The sequence below is a fragment of the Saccopteryx bilineata genome, chromosome 1 (assembly GCF_036850765.1).
Source record: "Saccopteryx bilineata isolate mSacBil1 chromosome 1, mSacBil1_pri_phased_curated, whole genome shotgun sequence".
Taxonomy (NCBI): Eukaryota; Metazoa; Chordata; class Mammalia; order Chiroptera; family Emballonuridae; genus Saccopteryx; species Saccopteryx bilineata.
In genome coordinates, this window is record NC_089490.1 from 94822364 (window position 1) to 94847821 (window position 25458).

General features: G+C 45.5%; 1 protein-coding gene and 1 non-coding gene across 18 annotated transcripts; one reads left to right on the forward strand and one right to left on the reverse strand.

Moving 5' to 3' along the window:
• The first annotated feature begins 1394 nt into the window (after positions 1-1394).
• Positions 1395-25212, forward strand: ZNF384 (zinc finger protein 384). 17 transcript variants are annotated; one of them, XM_066260655.1, is made up of 13 exons: positions 1395-1534; positions 2657-2716; positions 6063-6475; positions 10825-10895; positions 11478-11715; positions 11951-11998; positions 12195-12528; positions 13367-13459; positions 17332-17556; positions 18256-18438; positions 19942-20020; positions 21741-21899; positions 22490-25209. In XM_066260655.1, exons 3-13 carry the CDS (start codon positions 6403-6405, stop codon positions 22892-22894), a joined length of 1908 nt encoding a protein of 635 aa, XP_066116752.1. In that variant the 5' UTR covers positions 1395-1534; positions 2657-2716; positions 6063-6402; the 3' UTR covers positions 22895-25209. The 17 variants fall into 17 exon arrangements, with proteins under 17 accessions (XP_066116752.1, XP_066116779.1, XP_066116737.1 ...); XM_066260640.1 differs by lacking the exon at positions 1395-1534 and adding an exon at positions 1550-1796; XM_066260645.1 differs by lacking the exon at positions 1395-1534 and adding an exon at positions 1993-2183.
• Positions 8452-8558, reverse strand: LOC136321589 (U6 spliceosomal RNA). The gene has a single exon (XR_010728737.1). It is a non-coding gene; the product is annotated as a U6 spliceosomal RNA (small nuclear RNA).
• Positions 25213-25458: the final 246 nt, after the last annotated feature.

The window sequence follows — 25458 nt, forward strand, 5'->3', positions numbered from 1 at the left end:
TCTCTCTTCCCCTCCTGCAGCCAAGGCTCCGTTGGAGCAAAGATGGCCCGGGCGCTGGGGATGGATCCTTGGCCACTGCCCCAGGTGCTAGAGTGGCTCTGGTCACAACAGAGCGACGCCCCGGAGGGGCAAAGCGTCGCCCCCTGGTGGGCGTGCCAGGTGGATCCCGGTCCGGCGCATGCGGGAGTCTGTCTGACTGTCTCTCCCGGTTTCCAGCTTCAGAAAAAAAAAAAATAATGTTAAAAATATAAAACATTCTCACGTATTACAATCCATTCATTTCCTACCGCTCCTGTTTATGGTTGTGGGTGGCTGGAGCCAATCACAGCTGTCCTCCAGGACAACACCAAATTTTTTATTGAATAATGCCTAATGTACACGGGTTGTTTATGGCTCTCACAGAATTATATTTTAAAATATGTGGCCTTCATGGCTTTCTCAGCCAAAATGTTTCCCGACCCCTGTTCTAGTGGGAAGAAATGGAAACAGCCTGACCTGTGGTGGCGCAGTGGATAAAGCGTCGACCTGGAAATGCTGAGGTTGCCGGTTCGAAACCCTGAGCTTGCCTAGTCAAGGCACATATGGGAGTTGATGCTTCCAGCTCCTCCCCCCTGTCTCTCTCTCCTCTCTCTCTCTCTCCCCCCCTCCTCTCTAAAAAAAATGAATAAATAAAAAAAATAAAAAAATAAAATTAAAATAAAGTTCTATAAAAAAAAAAAAAAGAAATGGAAACAATATGTCAGGTTGTGATGACTGGCCATATTTTAAAGGCCAAGCTGAGTGAGGAGATAGCTATGTGAATGAGGGCAACAAGAATGTAGAGGCAAAGCAGAGAGTAAGGAGTGCGGTCAGGTAGGGGTCGGATTTTGTTGGCTGGTAGAGGTTATTCTCTTTTGGCCTAAGTAGGAACCTCAGGAAACTGACACATCCCATCCTTACCGGCATATTCAAAGCATTGACATATTCTTGAGATTACAGTTAAGAAAAAGGAAAGGTAACTTTCTACGTCAGCGTATTTCCCCACGAGGGAAGGGAAACGAGACCTAACCTTTAAGAATCCATACCTCTGCTGGTACCTTGATGCATAATTCATGACCCTGTCGCGATTTCACCCTCCCACTTCCCCAGAAGTCCCTTACGGAAGCCCGCATCCCGCAGTTCTGAGGTTCAGCTTCTGCCCTTAGCAGAACCCTCCTTCACTTCCGTTGTGGCGTCACATCCACAGAGGGTTCTACCTGGTCCCCGAGCAGAAGCCACTTCCGCCCCTCCTTGGCGTAACTTCTGTCCTGGGTATTCCTGGCGCTAGTGGCACCGGATGTGCTCTACCGCTTCCGGAAGTGACTCGACCTTTGCATTCCCTCCCCCCTTCTCCATTACCGCCCCCCCTGCATTGCTATTTCCCTCCCTCCCCCCTTTCGTTTCCGGCGCTCCCGCCTTCTCTCCGCGGCGGTTCGACTCGGAGTCTGTGGGGGGGTGGGAGGGGGCGTGGAGGAATTGGGGTTCTCGGGAGCACGAGCAGCAGCACCACTTCCGGGTGAGTGTTAGGGGAGGGAGGGCGGTAGAAAGGGGGCCACCCACTGCCTGGAGCCCCCGCCCTGCGGGTGTCTTGCGCGCATTCCGTGCGTGTGAGTGTGTGGGGCTGTCTCGCGCCTAAAGTGCGTACCGCGCGCTCCGCCGCGCGCTTCCCCTCCCCTCGCCCCCTTCGGCCCTCCCACCCCAGTCGGCTCCCTGCTCTCCCAGCCAACGCCGCCCCTCCCGCGCTCTGGCTCTGGCGCCGCTGCAGCCGTCGCTGCTGGGTGAGTCTCGCGCCGCTGCAGCCGACGCGCGCCAAGCTCTCTGCTCCTCCCCCTCCCCTTTTCCCTGGGGGGGCAGAGGGGGGTCTACAGTGTGACTGTATGTGTGTCCGTCCCGGAACCGGAAGTGGTTGTGGAGGAGCGGGCGATGGGGAGGAATGGGGGGGTTTAGGGGGCGGGTGTCTGTCTGGTGGGTGGTAGAGTTCAGCTCCCTGGAGAAGGAGAGACGTCCCAAAGACGGGTCTTTGAGGAAGGGTTGGGGGGCAACATCAGGGAAAGACTCCCAGAAGCTGTCTCAAGGGAGCAAAGGTTTTGAGGGGACAGCTGAGGTCTCCAATAGATAGACCACTGTGCAAGCTGAGGGAGGTACTTCTTGCCGCAAGGCCTTGGGTAGGCAGGGGCGAAGTCCTAGTAGAAGTGGTGGGGGGAAGACCAGAGGAAGTGGCTGGGCCTGAACTGGCACTGTGCCTGACACAAGGGCTTGTGCATCCCCCTAGTCCTCAGTTTTGCTTTCCGAGCCAGTGCTCAGGGGCAGGGACCTTTCTCTTCCAACTCTTCTGTTCTCTGACCCCTGGTGACTTGTGTCCCTGGAAAACGAAGAAGAATCAGTGTCTGAGGCCAGGAGTGGAACCCCAACACTGGTGATACAGTTCATCTTAGTTCCTGGGAATTAGATTTATTTCCTGTAGTTACATAGGGGTCGCACTGCACTCCTGTTACTGTATCCTTGCACCTTTGGATGGTTGGTTGAGAGTTTGTCTGCCTTCCCTATTGACTGCTGACAGTCAAAGAATTAATTCCTTCATAGTTCTCTGGTGTCTGAACCCTTACTGGCCTCTGTAACCCAAACAATTTATTTACAGAAAGTTCAGGAGCCCTGGAAAGGAGAAAGAATAAAACGACAGGAGGAAGAGAGAGAGAGGGTAAGACAATTCGGGTTAATGGTTTTTCTGGTTTTGGGGGAAAAGGGGTAGTAATAAAGTAGGTTTTTTGGGAGGGAGACAATGTGGTAGAATTCTTCAAGTAATAGTAATTGTAATACTGGTGTTTGCTGTGGGAGGAAAATCAGCCTTTTCCTACTATCTTTTGGGGATGCCCAGGAGTTTCTGTGGAAAAAGTTGGTTGGCTCTGTACCCCATCACCTTCCATTCTCATCAGTACTCATCAGGAATGAATTATGAAATGCACACATGAAATCATGAAGTAGCATCTCATTGTGTCCAAAGGAGAAACTTATATCTACTTAGGGGACACATGAATCTTAGTTGCTAATACAGTCCTTATGGTATACCTTATGGAATTGCTTTCCTGTGTTTGGAACCAGCAGAGTTGAGTCTAGAGTGAGATTTGTATCCTTACTATTACAGCTTAGTATTTGGAGTGGATCTGTTGAGTGACTGAATCTATGACACTGTTATTTGAATTTGATGTGGCAGAATGAAGTTTTCAGGAAAAAACTGGTTCATTGGTAGTTTGAAGTAAAGAGGATGAAACTGTATGACTTGGACTCCATAAGTAGGTCTGGAAGAATTCAGAATTCGAGACTTGATGGTGATAGAGTTTTAGGTAGCCTGAAAATGACAGTGTATTGATCCAAAAGAGTTTTAAGTTTAAAGCTTATAATCTTAGAGGTGTCTCCTAAGAACTCATCCAGGCTGGTTTATAAAATGTGTTCCTCCCCATAGGTTTCTGAGCCAAGTTGATGATTAAACGTTAGGTGCGTATCCCTTCTCCAGCTTTTATTTTTTCCTGCCTCACATTGCCTAGAAAGATCCATTATTTATACTGTAATGGGCAGAGCACTGGGTTGTTCTTCCCACAGAATACAGGATATGATGGTCCAGCAATGCCCACGGTAAAAAGGTGATGGTCCACATTGCCAGCTGTGTGGTGGTAGTGGCCCTCTTGGTCTCAGACAGGTGTGGTGTGATGGTCTTTCCCAGTAGAATTGGGATAAATCTGTTCTGAGTTATTTTGTACTTAGGAGAGTTTACAGATAATAAGAACGCCCCAGATTCTATTGGGACAGTCCTTGAATGTCCTTAGGACCTGAGAAAAAGACTTTGTTTCCTTACTAACTAAAATGGTTCTCTGCTTCTTTACTTCAAGTTCTTAACTAATATTGCAACCTTTCCGCAGTTGTACATTTTGGAACAGTTTTGTTCAATAGAGTGTCTGAGGTCCATGGACCAAGTTCTTTCTGTAGTTGAATTTGAGTTGATTGTTCTTTGCATCTCTATTTCTTATAAGTGCTTCTAGTTGGTGATTACTAAGCTGGAGGCTATAGAACTGATACTTTTGGGTAGTTCCTTTGCAATTATGTGGTCTTACGTAATTTTCGCTAATTGTCACTAATAGTCCTCATCACATGGAAGTATTTCTCTTTGTTCCTTTCAGGAGCACTTTGAGCATTTTATTCCTTTTCTGTTTTGTGCTGCCTTCATCCCATCACCATATGCCATATGAATTTGTTTTAAGAGGTTTATTCTGCTCCATTCTTTACCCCAAGAAAACTTAGAAGAGTTGCAAGTTAGTCATCCATTGATGTAGGACCTAAAATTAGATTGCAGAAGTCTTGATTCCTAGGTCCATTCTCTAGCTATTAAACGTGGCTAGTGTATTTCATGATTTTCTAAGTTTGATTGTGTAAAGAGAATATTATTTTCCCGAGAAAAGAAAATCATGCTTTATTTGAAAGACAAAAAATTGTAGTAAGTACCAGGAAAGAGGTGGTGTTCTTCATCAAGTATACAGAAACCACATGCCATCTTTATTCCTGGATGGCTGATAGCACTGTGGAAGGATGGACAGATGAACAGAGCCAAGAGGAGTTCAAGTCCTACTATGTGTTTCATGGATGTTATATAATACTGTCTTTTTTTTTTTCTCCACGTCCTCAGTGCTTCCAAGGTATTTTTTGAGATTGAAAAAGAAAGAAATAGGCCCTGGCTGAGTGGTAGAGTATCGGCCAAGCACGTGGATGTCCTGGGTTCAATTCCCTGTCAGGCACACAGGAAAAATGCCCATCTGCTTCTTCACCCCCTCCCTCTTGCTTCTCTCTCTCTCTCTCTCTCTCTCTCTTCCTCTTCCTCTTCATCTTCTGCTGCCTTGGATCATTAGGAGGGAGTTGGCCCCAGGCATGCTGAGGATGGCTCCATGGTCTCCACCTCAGACACCAAGAAGAGATGCCCCAGATGGGCAGAGCATCACTCCCTAGTGGGCTTGCCTGGTCATCCTGGTTATGGTGCATGCGGGAGTGTATCTCTCCCTCCCCTTCTCTCATTGAATAAAAAGGAAAGAAAAGAAAAAATATGTAGTTCCTTATGCTTCTTGAAAGAAAAGTACTGTCCAACTTAATTATAGTAAACCTTCCTTATTAACAGTCGAGGCACAGTGCAGTGGTAAAGTTGAAACTAAAACCCAGGTTTTCAATCTACCAATATAATTCTTACTACTTAAGTGTGTTTTTCCTTCTTTCCTGCTCTTTGGGGCTATAATAGAAGCCTTCCCAGTCTAAGGTATACCAGTGCTTTTTTATATAATGTCATAATCATCAAAACTGGTGCTCTGTGTAAAGATGAGATTTCCCTGTAATATCATCGGGCTTCTCCAGGTTTCGGAATGTTGATACATGCCTGCTTGGATGTCAGGATGGTTTGGTGAGAATTCCTCCAAGAAGGAGAGTTAAGAGGGTAAAGTGAGCCCTGGCCAGTTGGCTCAGCGGTAGAGCGTCGGCCTACCGTGCGGAGGACCCAGGTTCGATTCCCCGCCAGGGCACACAGGAGAAACACCCATTTGCTTCTCCACCCCTCCGCCGCGCTTTCCTCTCTGTCTCTCTCTTCCCCTCCCGCAGCCAAGGCTCCATTGGAGCAAAGAGGGCCCGGGCGCTGGGGATGGCTCTGTGGCCTCTGCCCCAGGCACTAGAGTGGCTCTGGTCGCAACATGGCGACGCCCAGGATGGGCAGAGCATCGCCCCCTGGTGGGCAGAGCGTCGCCCCATGGTGGGCGTGCCGGGTGGATCCCGGTCGGGCGCATGCGGGAGTCTGTCTGACTGTCTCTCCCTGTTTCCAGCTTCAGAAAAATGAAAAAAAACAAAAACAAAAAAACCAAACAAACAAAAAAAGAGGGTAAAGTGGTAGAATGTACAGTCAACAGGTGTTTGAGTGATCTCGCCCAGGGACGCCCTGTTACACAGCTCCGGGGCGCCATTTACATGTTTTTCTGGTATGAACCTTCCTTCTTGACTCTCCATATTTGATGTCATTTCAGGGATACAGAGTTTTAAGTCAGCCATTTCAACAGTGGTATAGCATTTCTCGGATGCCATTTGGAGGCAGACATTGCTTCTGAGTTGGCCAAGCGGTACTCTCCATGTGCCCCGTGTGGAGCTGACATATTTATCAGAAGCTCGCCGAGCACAGTTATCATTTTGTCCCAGGACCGACCGTCTGTGATTCTGATCTTCAGCTTTCTTCTCTTCAGAACCAAAGCAGAGTGATAGACTTGCTTTCCATGGAAGTGGAGGGGCCTATTAATTCAGTTTATTTCTGGACAGTCTAGCTTTTTACTCAGACTCCATGATTCTGAAATCAGTTATCTTGGTGGCCACATGAGTTTTCCCAGGATTTGGACAGAGAATATCATCTTTAACTGCTGTCATCAGAACTTCGTTTTTTGTTGTTGTTGTTTTTGTTTTTTTTTAATTTTTTTTTATTTTTCTGAAGCTGGAAACGGGGAGAGACAGTCAGACAGACTCCCGCATGCGCCCGACCGGGATCCACTCGGCACGCCCACCAGGGGCGACGCTCTGCCCACCAGGGGGCGATAATCTGCCCATCCTGGGCGTCGCCATGTTGCGACCAGAGCCACTCTAGCGCCTGGGGCAGAGGCCACAGAGCCATCCCCAGCGCCTGGGCCATCTTTGCTCCAATGGAGCCTTGGCTGCGGGAGGGGAAGAGAGAGACAGAGAGGAAAGCGCGGCGGAGGGGTGGAGAAGCAAATGGGCGCTTCTCCTATGTGCCCTGGCCGGGAATCGAACCCGGGTCCTCCGCACGCTAGGCCGACGCTCTACCGCTGAGCCAACCGGCCAGGGCCAGAACTTCGTTTTTGAAAACAGTGAGTGCTACCTAAAAACTATAGTCCCTTCTTAGGAAATATTCTATATTGTAATTCATGAATCAAGCCACAATGTCAGAGTATGTACTTCAAGTATATCTTTTTGATCTCTTGTAGAACCTCTTTCCCTAACTTGCTCTGCTATTTACTGTTTGCCTCCAATACTCTCATCTGAAAAATTAGATTACAGCTCCCTACTTCATAGAATTGTTGCAGGTATTAAATGATGTGATATTTGTAAAGTGCTTAGAACAGTACCTTGAACACAATAAGCACTTAATAATAGATGTTAATGGGGATGGTGGTGGTGATATTGTCTACCACATCACTTTGTATGTCCCCTTTATAGCAAACTACAGGCTGTATTTCCCTCAGAAACTGCTTCACCTGAGCCACTTGTAGGACAATATGAATAGATACAATCTTTTTTGGTGGGGAGGGGCCTCATCACAGGAATCCTATCTGAGGACATTCTTATTTTCAGGCTCTCAGTTCCTCTCCTGAATTTTTTATTTTATTTTATTTATTCATTTTTAGAGAGGAGAGAGACAGAGAGGGAGAGAGAGGAGAGAGAGACAGAGAGAGAGAAGGGGGGGAGGAGCTGGAAGCATCAACTCTCATATGTGCCTTGACCAGGCAAGCCCAGGGTTTTGAACCGGCGACCTCAGCATTTCCAGGTCGATGCTTTATCCACTGCGCCACCACAGGTCAGAGCTCCTCCTGAATTTTCACATCCATAATACATTTACTTCCTTGACTCTTTAGGGGGAGGTGTTATATATCAGACCTTTTTTTGCTCTCCAGCCTAATTCTCTACTATATTTCTGTCATACATCACCACTGTTGTGTTTCATTTCTTTCAGCTAGAAGGTTAGACAAAGTGGGGTCATAGGTTAAGGTTTGAACCCCTTGCAATGTTTCTTCTAAATCTGTAGGTGTGTAGTCCACTGTCATTCAGTTCATTAAATAAGGAGTTGCTTACCGGGTAATTAGTTCTGTGTTAAGAGACTGGAGAGGTCCAAGTTGCGATCCCTGCCTCTCTAAGAGCTTGGTGAGATTGGATCCCCATAAACTGTAATGTGATTGTTTCTTGATTTCTCTTGCCTGAGGAGGATCTGAAGCTCCTGATGCTGGGAGGAAAGGGTTAGCACCTGTTTCTGAGACTGTCTAGTTTTACTGTATTTTATAACTCCTGGAGTAGGACTTACCTGCAGTCAATCTTCAATCATTTAGTATTGAGCCTCATTTGTGTGAAACTGTTGTAGTCACAGATTTGGTGCATTGCTTCTCTTTGCTACTTTTTAGGGGAATATAGGCCGAAATTCAATTCTGCTTCCCTTTATATGTTTTATGAAAGGAGGGTGCTGTTGAATAGAGCAAAAAATGTGATGAGACTTAAGGAAAAGGATAAGGAATAGGATTACATTAAGAGAGATATCCTTTCTGCTTCAACTCCTTTGTTAAAGATCTTTACTAATTTCTTTAGTCACTACCTGAAACCAAGTTTCTATGCTAAGTCTACTCTCCAGCTCTTTTTTTTTTTTTTAATATGGAACACTTCACTAATTTGCGTGTCATCCTTTCGCAGGGGCCATGCTAATCTTCTCTGTATCGTTCCAATTTTAGTATATGTGCTGCCGAAGCAAGCACTACCCTCCAGCTCTTAATGTCTCTGGTATCTGCCACCGGCTTATCCTCAGCACGACCTGTGTTTATAAGGTCACAGGTCCTTCTTCCCCACCTGAATCTTGGTTGCTCTTGGCTCAGAGTAACAACATTGGTGATCATGTTTATTTCCTGCTTTTCCTTGTTTCCCTATTTCATCAGTCTCATACTCCTTTTTCATTGCTTTCTGCTGGATCTTTCCTGGTCCAGGATTATGGGAAGCTACTCTTGACCAACGTACTGCCAGTTAAGCCTTTCTAGATGTAATCAGAATGTACAGTGAATAAGTAGTTAGATGCCTTGGTTCTGTACTCATCTGTGACTTGCAGTGTGATTCTGACGGATTACTTTTCTTGCTTATTCTTCACTCCCAGAGTTTTAATTTTTATTTATTTGTATTTTTTTGAAATGAGAAGCAGGGAGGCAGAGAGACAGACTCCCGCATGTGCCGGACCAGGATCCACTGGCAAGCCCACTAGAGGGGCGATGCTCTGCCCATTTGGGCCATTGCTCCATTTCAACCGGAGCCATTCTATGCCTGAGGTGGAGGCCATGGAACCGTCCTCAGCTCCTGGGCCAACTTTGTTCTGATGGGGCCTTGGCTGTGGGAGGGGGAGAGAGAGACAGAGAGAAAGGAGAGGGGGAAGAGGGAAGAAGCAAATGGACATTTCTGTGTGCCCTGACTGGGAATTGAAACTGGGATTTCCACATGCCGGGCTGATGCTCTACCACTGAGCCAACCAGCCAACACCACTCCCAGAGTTTTAGTTTAATTTTCATCTATGTATAGCGAATTCAAATTCTCAAGTTCAAACTCTTAGAAGCCTAGTGTTTGAAAACTACAATCAGGAGTCTAGTAAAATGTATGTGTTCTGGCCCAATATTGTCCCTATTCTGAATCCCTTTAGGTGGAAATCTGGGATGCTGCTGCTGTTGCTACTGCTGCTGCCAGAACCCTTTTAAAAACTGGTAACTCCTGTCCTGGCTGGTTGGCTCAGTGGTAGAGCATTACCTAGCGTGTGGAAGTCCTGGGTTCGATTCCTAGTCAGGGCACACAGGAGAAGCAACCATCTGCTTCTGTACCCCTCCCTCACCACTCTGCCTGTCTTTCTCTCTCTCTTTCTCTTTTACTCTCCCCTCCTTTCTCTTCCTTTCCTCTTCCCACAGCCATGGCTTGATTGGTCTGAGCACATTAGCCCCAGGTGCTGAGGATGGCTCTGCGGAGCCTCTGCTTCAGGGGCTAAAAATAGCTTGATTTTTGAGCATGGCTCAAGTTGGGCAGAGCATTGGCCCCAGACGGGGTTTGCCAGGTGGATCCTGGTCAGGGTGCATGCAGGGCTGTGTCTCTCTACCCTCCTCTCACTTGGAAAAGAAGACAGAAAAATAAATATGTAAATAAATAAATAAAGCTGATAACTCAGTGCTCGGCCTAGCATGTGTGGTATCCAGTGTAGCACCATAGATGTTCTTAGATCTTGGGGTCAATGTGGTGCAGTCCCCAGTTATGTGGTACTTACTCAGAAAAAATACCTTGATTTTGATTTTTGCCAATTTCATTCCTTAATTCCCTTGGGCATTTTGTGTTCTGGCCTAGAACCATTTCAAGCTCCATAGAACTATAGATGTGTTGACTAGAACTCTTGATATTTTTTATTTTAAGGAAGGAAGGTTTGAGGAATGAAGGAAAAGAGGAACAGTGATAGGTACTCTGCTATTTGAAGCCAGTGAGTAGTTTGCTTTGTGGGACTTTGGGCACATCATTTCTTTGACCTCAGTTTTTGGGGTTTTGTTTTGTAATACCAATTCTGTTTTTTTGGGGTATGGGAAATAGTCTTTGGGTAAATGAGATATGTGTAAGTTGTTTTTGTTTTTTTTTAAGATTTTATTTTGATTTTACAGAGAGGGGGGTGGGAACAAGTAGTTGCTTCACTCTGGCTGTCCATTGGTTACTTGACTGGACAAGCCCAGGGTTTCTAACAGGTGATCTCCGTGTTCTTGGTAAGCACACCACCACACGCCAGTCTGATATGTTTACATTCTTTCACCAGCCTCTTAACTAGGATAGCCTCTGTTGGATGGAGATGTAGTGCTGAGTGGCTCAGACCAATTGGACTAATACACTAGATCCTAAGGTCTTGACCAGTGATTACCAGCCATGTGGTCAAAGAAGAAATCAGGAACTCCTCAACTTCCCTTCTTTGTTGCTAAGCTTTAGATTTACTCTGAATGTGTATGGTCTCTCTTTCTTCAGGTAGAATGGAAGAATCTCACTTCAATTCTAACCCATACTTCTGGCCTTCTATCCCCACAGTCTCAGGACAGGTAGGTGGGGTTTGTTTTTTGGTACCTCCCCCATGGTGTACTTTTTTCCAACTCTGAGTAGTAAGTTCTGTTACTGTGGAGACTGAAGTAAGACAACTTACATGCTTTTTCACCAAGTCTTCATCGCTGATACTTATGTGGTGTTTCCATTTGGCTTATCTGTGGAAGCACAAAGACATTAACTACTCACTCCTTGATATCCAAGGAAATGGACAGACAATGCCAAGTGCTTAGGGAGCAGGCCAAATCAGACTCTTCCTGAAGAGGCCACTCTCCTCTTCCACCCCCTTCCTTTTCTTTTGTTTAGGTTACAATTGACGTGTTATATTAGTTTCAGGTGTATGTCATAGTGATTAGACATATATAGCCCTTACAAAGTGACCACCACGATGAGTCTCATACCCATCTGCACCACACATAGTTATTATGGTATTATTGACTGTACTGTGCTGTGTGTTACGTCCCTGTAACTTTTTATAACCTGCATTTGTATTTCTTAGTGCCTTTCACCTTTTTTGCTCATCCCTTACCTTTCCATCTGGCAAACATCAATTTGTTCTCTTCCCCTTCCGTTTCTTTCAGATTGAGAACACAATGTTCATTAACAAGATGAAGGATCAGCTGTTGCCAGAGAAGGGCTGTGGGCTAGCTCCACCCCACTACCCCACCTTGCTGACAGTGCCTGCCTCAGTGTCCCTGCCCTCAGGCATCAATATGGACACAGAGTCCAAGTCAGACCAGCTGACCCCTCATAGCCAGGCGTCCGTTACCCAGAATATCACGGTGGTCCCTGTGCCGTCTACAGGACTGATGACTGCTGGTGAGCAACTCTGCTCTTCTCCAATCTGAGGTGTTGATCTCCCATGATCAGTACCCCAGGCTGGAGGGCTCCAACAACTTGGGGAGTGGGAAATGTGTTTGATTACTCAATCAAATTTTTATTAAGTGCCTACTGTATGCCTAGCAATGCGCTAGGCATTGTGGGGGATACAAAGAAGTAGAAGATGCGGTCCCTGCCTTTGAGGAGGTGACATTCTTTCCTTCTCTGAATCAAGGAGTCTCCTGTTCTCAGAGGTGGAGAAGAGAAGGGAGTCAATCAAGGGGTAAATTTCACTGTTACTGGGGTTGGGGTGGGGACAGGGGTGAGGAGACCATTCTTTTTCTACAGGGTTTGGGGTTTCCTCTATACTCTGGGCTGGGTGGTGGTGGTAAGGGGTTAATTAGACAGTGATCTGGGGGAAATTAAATAGGACCAGGACTGGACAACATGACACCATCTCCTTTTTCTCCCAATCCTAGGTCCTGGTTTGGTAATCACATCCCCCTCAGGCTCCCTTGTGACCACAGCCTCATCAGCTCAGACCTTCCCCATTTCGGCTCCCATGATTGTCTCAGCTCTTCCCCCTGGCTCACAAGCCCTGCAGGTGGTCCCTGATCTCTCCAAGAAGGTATCATCCACTCTGACGGAGGAAGGAGGCGGAGGTGGTGGTGGAGGTGGCAATGTGGCTCCTAAGCCCCCCCGAGGCCGAAAGAAGAAGCGAATGTTGGAATCAGGGCTGCCTGAGATGAATGACCCTTATGTCCTCTCCCCTGAGGATGATGATGACCATCAGAAAGACGGCAAGACCTATAGGTATGAATCATCCTGGGGCAGGATGGGGTGAGGATCCCTGTCTCATCGTCCCTGCCCTATCTGTGTCTTGTCCCCAATTAGGCTGTATGCTCTGCCAGCTTTCCACCTCAGATCCACATGCATGTCAGGTGTTGTGTCATGGGCCAGGGAGGTGAGCTGCTAGCACTTCTCTGGTGCCTCTTCCCTCAGGATACAAATCCATTTTACCCTTTCTTTTTGGGGGTCATCAGCAATAACTTATTTTTGAGTGGCATAATGGAGTTCTGTCTTGTTATAAGGCTTTAGATTGGGTTTGAGACTCTGTCTCCAGCTCTTTTGCTTTCTGCATTTTCCATTCCTATTTTTCCAAGAAACCTTTCTGGTAAGCCCCTCACCAGTGTGCCATCCTCTGGTTCTTGGGCCATATTTGAGCACTGAGCCTGCTGACCCTGCATGGTTGGGATAATGGGAGGGGTCTACATAAAAAGGTGGGAGGAATAGGATACCTTCCCCTTGGATATATGCTTCTAAAGTGACTGTTTGCTCACTTTCTAATTTGTGGAAGTCATTTTGATTCTTTACTGCCTTTAAGTTGTCCATTGCCAAAAAACAGTATACTTGCATGTGGTACTGTCCAAAAATAATTACATAAGTAAACTTCCCTACTTTGAACATTGGAAATATTTTAATTGCCTTGCGAACTATCAAGGGCCCTGTTGGGTTTGGGGAGATTGGTCCCAGCGTACAGAGTGGAATAACCACTGTCACAGCTTTGATGCAGACAGGGGCAGATATGCATGGCTGGGAGACTGGGTCTGTCCTTAGTGTACCGAGATGGGCAATGTTGTTCCCATTTTAGGAGCGAGGGGAACTGCGGCACAGGAAATGGACAGAGCCTTGGGCTCATGGATTCAGTTCCCGGCTCCACCACGAACTTGCTGTGTGACCCTGGGCAAGTCCTTTCCCCCTCTCTGGGCCTCAGTTCCTCATCTATAAAATGGGGAGAATTTGGTTTCTGCCTCCCATTTGTTGGGAGTGTATATCAGATAAGATCTGAAATGTTAAGAACTTCAAGAGAGAAAAAATAGGCCTCATTTAGCATTTATTATTTATGTTGTACACTTTTGTAGAGAGTAGCTACGGCTATAAAGCATTTAAATCACTATTTTTAAGTGAAAGTGAGGGTAGTGTTGCTATGCAGAAAGTGTTGAGCACTGCAGAATTCAGTTTATAATCTGAAAGTTTATTGTAGCTTTATTATTACAGGTGTACCCCACTTTATAAAATAAAAGTGTTCCTGGAAAAGGTTTACATCATATCATTATTATAAAGATATCTGACAAGCTTGATTCATTTAAAGATACTGTTTTATATATCATTTCATAAAATGAAAATCCCTCTTAAATATATTTTATAGCAATCTTGACTTTTATGTATTTGCTTAAAGTGAGATCATTGTGACACGAAGATACACAGATACAAAATTTGCTGTGGTTGAAATAGTGGGAGAGTTCTCTCCCACCCTTGGAGCCCTTCGCATGGATCAGGGTCCCCTGATTCTGGCAAGGTTTTTTTCTTAGTTTTTTGGACCTACATTAAAGCCATCTCTGGACTTCCCAAACTGTGTATATGGAAAGAAATGTGAATACACAATTGGAAGGAAACCCTGATAGGATTTTCTACACACACAATGGTTTTTTTGGAATTCTTAACAGGCTCCATGCCTAGATGACTAAAGAGAACTCTGAAATTTAAGGGCGATTAATTATATTCTAGGTGACCGGAATTTTTCAGAAACTCAGAATTCTGAAGTTCCAGTGTAATCTTTTTAATCACAAAGAATCCTTATTTAGATGCATGTGTGGGTCAAGAACTTCCATTCCTGTGACTAGTGGCATTTGAGTGTGCATTGGGGAATTGGGTTCTTTTGCTCTGGCCAAGTCAATTTATTTCTGGCTCTCTGTTCCCATCTGTAAAATGGGAAGATCAGTCATAGCCCTCATCTGTCTTGTGGAAATGTTTTGAGGGAAAGTCAGAGTATCTGAAGTTGTTTTTGAGCATCTCAGGAAAAATGGGATGATAATTCAGAATGGTTATTGTAAGCAAGGCTATTGCATTGTATGCGTCCAAAGGGGCACTATTCTCATGTTAGGTGTGAGTTCCCCTGGAGTTGTACACCCAGGGATATGGGGTGCCGACTTTTCTATCCCCTGCTAACTGCGCAGTGCCACAACTCTCCTAAATCAGATTTATTTTCGACCACCCAACATCTTCCTTTAAGGACTTGTACTCTCTTACTTGGCTTCATAGGATTTCAGAGTTGGAAACACTTTAAGGGTCACCTAAGCTGTCTCTTCTCTATAGTTGTTTTAGTCTCTAAACATTCCTGGAAAATGACAGTCCGCCTCTCCTTGAATACCTCTATTGTGAGGAATCTTACATTAGGTTAGAATCACAGCTTTATAGTGTGAAACTGTCCTTGGGCAAATTACTTAATTCTTCTGAGCCTTTGTATGTATTCCTTTCTGTAAAACAGGAATAATACTTGACAGCTTGTTGTGAGGGGTGGAAACAATATTTAAAGTTCCCTGGCAGTATCAGAGCAACAAATGCCCCATTATTATTATTATTATTATCATCATCATCATCATTATTATACCCAGCACTTTAAAAAAAAGATTTTATTTATTGATTTTTAGAGATAGAGAGGGAGAGAGAGAAAGAGGGGGGAGAACCTGGAAGCATCAATTTACAGTAGTTGCTTCCTGTATGTGCCTTGACCAGGCAAGCCCAGGATTTCAAAAGTGACCTCAGTGTTCCAGGTCGATGCTTTATCCACTGCACCACCACAAGTCGGCTTACCCAGTACCTTTTCAGACTGCTGGTTTTATTTCCAGTCCATTATTATTTATTTTTTATTTTGTTTTGTTTTAATTTCCAGTCTGTTATTGATGAATTTAAGTTTTACAGATTCTTCTAGTTGAAAACTTCCATGAAGAGAGATATTTTCTCTTTTATAACTAATTTCATATTAAGGGTGTGATTTTATGTTCAACATTCATATGTTAACTAAATGAGATTTTTGAGTTAAAATGAATATGTTGTTTCACCTTTGAGAACTTTTGCAACCAAGGGAAATTATTTTGTAACTTTAGTATAGTTCTTCTCCAAGTGACAATGTGTCCAGTTTCTAACCTCAGTCTTAGTGAAACATGGTAGCATGAGCGCATCCACCAGCACTGGTGCTGTTAAATTAATGCAGTTTTATTAGAGAACATGGCTTTACTCTTGACTCTCCTGGGTGTTTGCTGGCCCTTCAAGGGGCAGATATTTTACAGACCAGAAAATTGAGGTCTGCATTGATGAAGCAGCCTATAACTGAACCCTGAATAGAGCCCACATGTCTAGACTTCCTGTTAGCTGTCTTCTTTCGGCTGTGTCCTTTGGATTGCCCTACCTATATAACAGAAGGTCCCCTACCTCCCATCTAATGGTTGGGTTTTCCAGATAACAGTCAGGGATTGGTAAACTGGTCATTGGATTTCCTTCAGAGTTACCGAGTAACTAGAGAACTAGAAATTGGCCTTAATGATTAGAATTTTAATAGAAGCATTAACAATGATATGTTTTTCTCTGAGGAGCTCAGAATACTTTGTAATCTTGATCTCAGTTATCTCTAAAAATTCTCCTGGGATCAGTAAAAAGTAGAAATCATCCGTCACACCATCCCAAGCCCCTCTTATAAGTTGCGAGGACTCAAAGAAGAGGGACTTCTTCCAGTTACCTGGCTTCCAGGCTGTTGCCTTTTCTGCCAGCCCACATTGTGCACTGGTGACTTGTTTAGGAATACTGGGGTTCTAACTCACATATAAGTGGTTTTTTGTCAATAAAGTCTGAATAGTTGTGGTTTATCCTGCTCAGAGGCCTTTTTACTTGGTATTGTTGGGCAGTGTCGTAGCAGGAAGATTACCAACTCAGGTGTTGAGTGAAAGTGTATTTAGATGTTGATGTCAACCCAAAGTGCTGATGTTAGCTCCATGTGCAAGGAGAGGAAAGGTGTAGCTTGGATGCTCAGTGTTTTGCAAATCTTTTTTTTCCTAAATATTTGAGGGACAGAACCCACTCCTAACAGATACCTTGGTTCATTGCAAAAGTTCTTACTTGATTGTCTGGGGGGTGGGGTTGACTGGTGGAACATCAGATACAGGGTGGAGGCTAGACATCCATGGTTTGGAAAAGCCCCTCCACATGCTTTAATTCTGATACTGCCTCACCCCTATGCCTCCAGGAATAATCCCTGGCAAAAAATAAGTAGGAGAGAAGGCAATTATCTGAGGAGACAAGAGAGAGGTCCTGGGTAATCTAGCCACTTTGTCTTCATTATCATTTCAGGAGCTTGAGGAATATCTGAGGGATATACTTTATACATGAGAAATTGGAGGAAAGAGTTCTTTAAAAGTTTGAAATTAAGTTATAGGCAGAAGGAAAACAGAAATTAGTTGATACTCCTAGCCCAATGAAATTCACATCACCCCAGGGCCCATAATAAGATTTTCCTATCTTACCTGGCTGAATTCTTATTTGTGTACACACTTAGGGAGTCCAGTCATTCAGCAAACATATATTGAGGATATCGGTTGTGCGGGGCTATGTTAGAAGCTTTGGCTATAAAAATAAAACAGAGCTCTTCCTCTCATAGCCTTACAGTGTAGTTGGAATAGGCGAGAGATCAGAGAGAGGTTGGCTTCTTTGCAAGTAGAGGGGAGGGTTCAGCAGTGCTATCTTGGTGGGAAGGGTTCTAACCACTGCCCTCACTTGGCCCAGGTGCCGGATGTGCTCATTGACATTCTACTCAAAGTCGGAGATGCAGATCCACTCCAAGTCACACACCGAGACCAAGCCCCACAAGTGCCCACACTGCTCCAAGACCTTCGCCAACAGCTCCTACCTGGCCCAGCACATTCGTATCCACTCAGGGGCCAAGCCCTACAGTTGTAACTTCTGCGAGAAGTCCTTCCGCCAGCTCTCTCACCTCCAGCAGCACACCCGGTAAGGCTGCTCTTGGTTTTACCCACTGCTGGCGGTGAGCCCTCACCCTGAGACCATCGTGCCTGCGCCTCCTGTTCTCTCCATGTTTCCTTTTTTCCTTTTTAACTTTGCCCTTGGGGGCTTCAGTTCTCTCCCATTACTGTCTGTGAAAATTAAACTCTGTATGTCCTAGCAGTATGGGGGGGGGGGCCTGGAAAATTGTGGTCTTCAATCCCAAAGTCTGGAACGATTTTTGTGGTTTCTCTCTGTGTCTGTGTTTGGAAATCTTCTGCAGAGCAGGCCCTGCTTTTACTATATGCTTCAGTTCAGAGCCAAGGTGTGCATTCAACTTCAGGTCCATGGGGAACAGGCGGTATTGGTCTTTGTTCAAATTACAGTTTGGAAGCAGGGTATCTGTGGTGAGTGTGTAACCTTAGAACCAAATAAAGGGTTGATGAAACTGAAGTCTTTTAAGGTTACCAGGAGCCAGGGTTGCAGCTCTTCATCATCTCACTGCCATTCTAGCCACCGACTTAAGATCAGCAACAACCTAGATCTTGATGTTCTCTTCATTAGCCTCTCCAGGCCGGAGTGTGTTTGGGAGGAGGGAGGAGGGGGTGTTCTCATCCGTCAAGCAACATCATTTCACCCAGCAGAGAGCTGAGCCCGTGGTGTCGAACTGCTTCCTCCTCCCCCCTTCCCTCCTCTCCTCTCCGGCAGGATCCACTCTAAGATGCACACGGAGACCATCAAGCCCCACAAGTGCCCGCACTGCTCCAAGACCTTCGCCAACACCTCCTACCTGGCTCAGCACCTCCGTATCCACTCGGGGGCCAAGCCCTACAACTGTTCCTACTGCCAGAAGGCCTTCCGCCAGCTCTCCCACCTCCAGCAGCACACACGGTAAGGGAGAGTGGCGGGCTACTGCCCCCGCCCCGCTGGCATGCCCTCCCCACCCCCGCCCCGGACACACACAACAACCCGCATGCGGGGGGCGGGGGAGAAACCTGGCTGGAGGAGAGACCTGGCTGGAGGAGAACATGACTGGCATCTGGGAAAAAGAAGAAGCAACAACATGGAGACACAAGTGGATGCTCAGAGAGAGCCTGAGGCAAAAGTTACGCTGGGGAGATGACTGTGATATTCCCAGACACATGAGCGGAGAGATTGGCCTGGAGCAGAGACAACTCTTATTTCCCTCATTTCCTTCCCTGAAAACGCCCATGTACACATCTTGCAAGATTTTCTTCTTGACGCCAAAAACGGAGCATTTGAAGATGATACCTCTGGTCCTATGGCACCACTTTACGAAAGGGAGATTAAAGACATTAGCTGGCTACCAGCTTGGTGATGCCTACAGCAACAAGCAAGGCTCCAAGAGATCCCAGGAGTAGAGAACAAAACCAAAAAATGTCCTGAGTCTTAAAGAACCAGCAAGTAATGAAAAAGCTTATACCTCATAAGGCTACCTACTGTTTGTCCGATGAATCTGGAGTGACTAGGAGAAAATGATCCTGCCAACTAGAAGAATTGATGTCCTTCAGTGGTATCTCAAGCTGAACTGGAGTCCAGATTCCTTCTAGACACCTGGCGGCTTCTGTATATGGTGATCCCCTTAAAGTGGTCAGACATTGTGCTTTTTGAAGAGGAGGAGTCGGGCTTTCCTCAAAAGAAGACATGTCCGGTGATGTTTCCAAGATTTTATACCAGAAGTCCAGAAAACCACCTGGTCACAAAAAAGGCTCTGAAGTCCCTGACAAGAAGCAGGTGTCCGTGCACTCTCAAGTCCTTGACTTCTCTCAGTGGAGGGCCCTGTAGAGTTTGGGAAAGAGGACAAATTGGTACTAAACTAGGCATTTCCTGCCATTACGGGGCTAGACTGGGAAAAGTTTGAAGGCGTTTCTGCAAGTAGTCGTATCAGTGCTACTTTCCACAGTTAGCATAACTGTGCTTTGTTTTGACACCAGAACTTTCTCTGGGAGTGGTGCTCGAGGCTCAGGATATAGTTTCTGGTTGGATGGTGGGGGCCAAGGAAGAAATGTTTTGTGTTTCTTTTTCCTTACCATTGTGTTTACCTTATGTTTCTGAACACTCATCAGGGACAGTTACTATAGGCGCTTACTTGTGTACCAAATTGTGATCTGTCTGTCCCTGGGCTGCGAGCCACCAGTCCCTCCTCCCCAAGCAGAGAGGAGCCCATCTTGAGCTCAGTGATGCAAGCAGTGAGCAGAAATCAAGCCCTACAGCCTGCTCCATGTCCAAGGAGTTGAGGCGTCCTGGAGATCTATCTCATACTCCCACTCCTGTGGGAGGGCAGGAGTGGCCTTGAAGAGGCTTGTTAAGGAGCCATTCCCCAAGTGTCCTTGCTGACATCCTTTCCCTTTCTTGTTTTCTCATCCCGTGCAGAATCCACACCGGTGATAGACCATATAAATGTGCACACCCAGGCTGTGAGAAAGCCTTCACACAGCTCTCCAACCTGCAGGTAAATGCTCCTCCACACGAGGTCTGGACTTGGAGTAGAAGTCATTTGACTACTACAGCAGTTCTCAACCTTTTTCAGGCCCTCTTCACACTTAATTATTGGGGGACATAAAGAGCTTTTGTTGATGTGGCTAATACCTATCTACTATATACCATCAAGTTATTTAGTAATTTGTTTGAAAATTAACACATTGCATGTTAACACAAATAACATATTCCAAAACACATACCCACTAAAAATTTAGTGAGAATGGGATTATTTTACATTTTTTCACATTTCTTTAACTTATGGCTTACTGGAAAATGGGTAGATTCTTGTGTCTGCTGTGTTGAATCTATTGCACTATTATATATCATTTAATCTCTGTACAGTCATTAGAGAATGAGAGTAAAAAGGCAGGCATTGTCTTATTATTATTTTGAAAATATGCCCTGTTAGAGCATCATCCCGAAGCATAGAGGTTGCCAGTTTAATCCCTGGTCAGGGCACATACAGGAACAGATGGATGTTCCTATTTCTTTCCCTTTCTTTCTCTCGAAAATAAATTAAAAAAAAAGTTTTGACCCCCTGACCTGTGCTGGCGCAGTGGATAAAGCATCAACCTGGAATGCTGAGGTTGCCAGTTCAAAACCCTGGGCTTGCCTGGTCAAGGCACATATGGGAGTTGATGCTTCCTGCTCCTCCCTTTCTCTCTCTCTCTCTAAAAATGAGTTAATAATAATAATAATAAAAAGTTTTGACCTTATGGGCCCCCTGAGGAGGTTTTGGTATTCCCTAGCGACCCCTTTGCCACACTTTGAGAATCACTGGACTAGTGGGACCAGGCATAGCCTTTATTCTAACGTTTAGAATCTTGGTTTGTGTTGCATTAGTTATGCTTCCCTTAGCTGTGAATTCTGAAGTTTCATTGAAGCAGTTTTTTTTCATTATTTTACAGAGACAGAGAAAGAGATAGACAGGGACAGACAGGAGCAGAGAGACGAAAAGCATCAATCATTAGTTTTTCGTTGTGTGTTACAACACCTTAGTTGTTCATTGATTGCTTTCTCATATGTGCCTTTACCGTGGGCCTTCAACAGACCGAGTAACCCCTTGCTCGAGCCAGCGACCTTGGGCCCAAGCTGGTGAGCTTTTGCTCAAAACAGATGAGCCCATGCTCAAGCTGGCAACCTCGGGGTCTCGAACCTGGGTCCTCACATCCCAGTCCGACGCTCTATCCACTGTGCCACCGTCTGGTCAGGCTGAAGCAGTTTCTACTAACTTCAGATGGAAAGGGAACCTGGGTCTGATGCCCTACTTAGGGCTTTCCATTAAAGTCAAGGAGGCAGGCCTGACCAGGCGGTGGTGCAGTGGATAGAGTGTCAGACTGGACACAGACGACCCAGGTTCGAGACCTCGAGGTCACCAGCTTGAGCGCAGGCTCATCTGGTTTGAGCAAAAAGCTTACCAGCTTGGACCCAAGGTCACTGGCTCGAGCAAGGGGTTACTCGGTCTGCTGAAGGCCCACAGTCAAGGCACATATGAGAAAACAATCAATGAACAACTGAGGTGTCACAACGAAAAACTGATGATTGATGCTTCTCATCTCTCTCCGTTCCTGTCTATCTGTCCCTATCTATCCCTCTCTCTGATTCTCTCTGTCTCTGTTAAAAAGAAAGAAAAAAAAAGGCCGGAGGGAAAAGCTCAATACACTCATCCTTATTTCTGCCAATCTTCTCAGTCCCACAGACGGCAGCACAACAAAGATAAACCCTTCAAGTGCCACAACTGTCATCGGGCGTACACAGACGCAGCCTCACTGGAGGTGCACCTATCTACGCATACGGTGAAGCATGCCAAGGTGTACACCTGCACTATCTGTAGTCGGGCATATACGTCGGTAAGTGCTTAGTGCCTTCTCTTTCCTTCCCTGTAGGCCTGTAAGACTGCAGTCCACTTTACCCTGTCTTTCTGGAGAAATATCTGTTACAATCACTCTGTTGCTTCCCTAGCTCCAACTTACAGAATCAGAAAGGAGAACAGAGATTAAATAGACCCATGGCCGAGGGATTTAGGGAATGCCTGATCTCTTAAGTCTATACAGATTGCTAAGCAATGATTCTTCATTTTACTTGAACATAAGGCAAAGTAAAGCAACTTGAGAATTTGGGAGGAGAAAGATTTCAGATGGATGTTTTCCATTAGACTCCAGAAAAAGATGTTAAAGTTGTTCCATTCAAAGATCTTTGAGAAAATGTCAGCTTTCCCTGTGCCAGTCGAATGCCCATGGTGACTCTAAAGGTTATCTTCCTCTTTCTAGCCTGCAGTGAACCCTGAAAGTGGCTCGTGGGGTGAACTTGCCTATGGCTTCAGAATATCTGTGTATAAGTATTGCTCTATTTAAAGCAAAGTAAGAGTCTAGGGTGGTAGTTATAAGTAACTTCTTTCCTTCTCTTTCCTCTCTCAACTCCTTTTGACCATCTTCGTCAGGAAACGTACCTTATGAAACATATGCGCAAACACAACCCTCCTGATCTCCAGCAACAAGTGCAGGCAGCAGCAGCAGCAGCAGCAGTGGCCCAGGCACAGGCCCAGGCGCAGGCGCAGGCCCAGGCCCAGGCCCAGGCGCAGGCTCAGGCCCAGGCACAGGCCCAGGCTTCCCAGGCATCACAGCAGCAGCAGCAGCAGCCGCCGCCGCAGCAGCCACCACAGCCACCACACTTCCAGTCCCCTGGGGCAGCCCCCCAGGGTGGGGGTGGTGGGGACAGCAACCCCAACCCTCCACCCCAGTGTTCCTTTGACCTGACCCCCTATAAGACGGCGGAGCATCATAAGGACATCTGCCTCACTGTTACCACCAGCACCATCCAGGTGGAGCACCTGGCCAGCTCCTAGAGACCTATGCTGCCACCCACTGGGAAGAGGGGAAGAAGTCCTGGTCCCTTCTTTCTCCAACTCTTCTTGGTGGGAAAAGTCCTCTTCTTCCTTGACAGGCCTTGGCTCCATCTCCTTGGGCCTCAGGCACGGCCTTCCTTCACAGGATACCACCTTTATTTTAACTCCTCTTCAAAAGAAATATGAGCCCTCCAGATTGGCAAAGGAATACTGAGCTGGTAGTGTAATCCAGCAGCCTCTCCTCCTAAGCATAGCTTTTAAAAATTGGGGGTTGGTGCTCAAGGGAGGGATTTGCTATGACCTCATAGAAACTTTTCCATTGTGGGCACTTACTGTCTCCTTTCCCTCATAATCCTCAAAGTTCAGGCTGATAGAAGACTAGAGGCTGGCCCTCCCAGCTATCGGAGAGAAGGGAGCCCTGAATGCAACCAGCCTCGTGTTCTAATCTTGCCTGTGAAAGAACAGAAGTTTCTCACATGCCCTGATCCCTGGGAGGCATTTTCTTCCCCTCATGGTCTCACTTCAGTTCCTACCTAATGCTGGAGGAAGGAGATCTGGGTGGGGGTCAGACTCCCTTTATTTGTAAAGGAACATGAGCTGAGATGTGGTCCCCAAGGGGCCAGTGATCCCCCAAATGGTCGAGGGTGGCTTAGAAATGTGGGTTATGGTTTTCCTTGGAGCCTCTCCCCTTCTCTGCCAACCAAGACGCTATACTCTCAGTCTCCCCATTCCAAAACTTAAGGAGCTGTGGGAGCTTTGTGTTCTTCATGAAATCCCACAACAAAGAGGTGTTGCAGAGAAAGGAGAGTTCAGGGCAAACATGAGGACTGGACTTAGCTCCCTAGGTGCCACGGTCAGTTGCCGGACACGGATTTATATATAAATATATATATATATAAATATATATATACCCACTCATCACAGCCATCTTTGTTGTAACCATTTCTGTGTTTATAAATGCATTATCTCTGAGAATTTTCATATTTGATGTTTTGTTTATTTTTGTCCTTTTTTTCCCCACCCTGTCTTCTGGCCAATGACATTATTTTCTTTATTTTATTTTAATCATGGCAGATTTCAGAGAAAAAGAAAATGAAAAAAAAAAAAAAATCAGGAAACCAGTTGTTATAAAGCAATTTAAAATGAAGAAAAAACTTATGTATAAACCAAGGGGTGTTTTTAGAACCTTGTACAGAAATAAATTCATGTAAAAGGACCAGAGGCAGTGGAGCGACTGATGTGAGCGAGCATGGGAAAAGCTATTTGGGGAGATGTTCAAGGCCAGTACTAAGGATTTACACAAGAGTTTGTATATGAAGAATGAATGCTGTGTGATGACACTGTGTCAGCCATAGAATGGTACGCTTTGATATTTTCTGAAGTGAAATATTGGTTGATGAGGGTTTCTACATACAAATCTTGTCATAGGGACTGCATTACCTAAACATGTGAGAGCAAGGTTAAAACCACTAAGCTCCTTATCAAAGAATTGCAAGCACGGCCTCTTCAAAGGACCTATAACCCTGCGTGAGCATCTGTGAGCTCAGTGCTGAATCCGTTTGGCATGTGTGTACATATATCTTGATTATACTGTGGCACCTAAAACCAGAGGTTTCCAGTGGTAGAAACCATAACCAGGATTGAATAATATTGCAGGGCATGGTCAGAAAACCTGGACAGCAGCCCTGGCTCTGTTATCAACCAGTGTTGGCTGAGATGTGTCTTCAGATGTTAAATGAAGGACTGGACTAGATCACCTCCAAGGCTCCTGTTTGAAGATTAAAAAACCTTTAAGCACTGAAAAAGTTGTGACAAAGCTCCCACATCTGATAACATGGCTGCCCTCTGTGACTGCTGGGCAGCAGTGTTCATTACCCAATGGTGTGTGGTTAGTCAATGAAATAATGCCCACTTAATTTAGGGCTCAGTCCTGTATGGGCATCCAAGACAGTCTCCGTATGTGGTGTGACACTAATGAGTATGGCATAACCAAGTATGCCAGTGTTTGTTAGCTTCCTGAATAGTTAACTGCTTTTTTCCCCCCTTGCTCTCACCAACAGTTGAAAAGACCTTGACAGCCCTAACTTCATGACAGGTATTAGAACCAGAATCTACTTTTTGTTTTTAAATGATTTGCTCAACTCACTCAGCAACAGCCCTATGAAGTAGGTACTATTATTCTCATTTTATATGGAAGGAAATAGGCACAGAACTTAAATTATCCTGGGCCATGACACTTGACTAGATCCTGTTGCTGTATCTTACTACCTGCTCAGTGTTAAATGCGGGGTTTCACCTTAACATATTTGGTCTAAAATTTTGTGGCTGAAAACCTGTTTCATTAAAAACCTACCATGTAACATTGATAATTATCAAGAATGTGTGATTTAGGCGTTACAATGATCTCCAAAATGCCATTTTCCTAACACCACTGTGAGATGATGGGCTTTGAGTTCTGTTTCACTAGTGTGGTGGCAACCTCTCAAGCACTTGATTGCTTTCCATCCTGATGAAAAGCATTGTTTTCATTGTACTAGAGCTGAGGAGGGCAATAGCTGGCATTT

Coding starts and splice junctions, on each gene's coding strand:
- ZNF384 (XM_066260655.1), top strand. CDS start 6,403: ATGAGTTTTCCCAGGATTTGGACAGAGAATATCATCTTTAACTGCTGT. Junction 11,716..11,950: donor TACAGGACTGATGACTGCTG/GTGAGCAACTCT, acceptor CTCTGAATCAAG/GAGTCTCCTGTTCTCAGAGG. Junction 13,460..17,331: donor AACTTGCTGTGTGACCCTGG/GCAAGTCCTTTC, acceptor CACTTGGCCCAG/GTGCCGGATGTGCTCATTGA.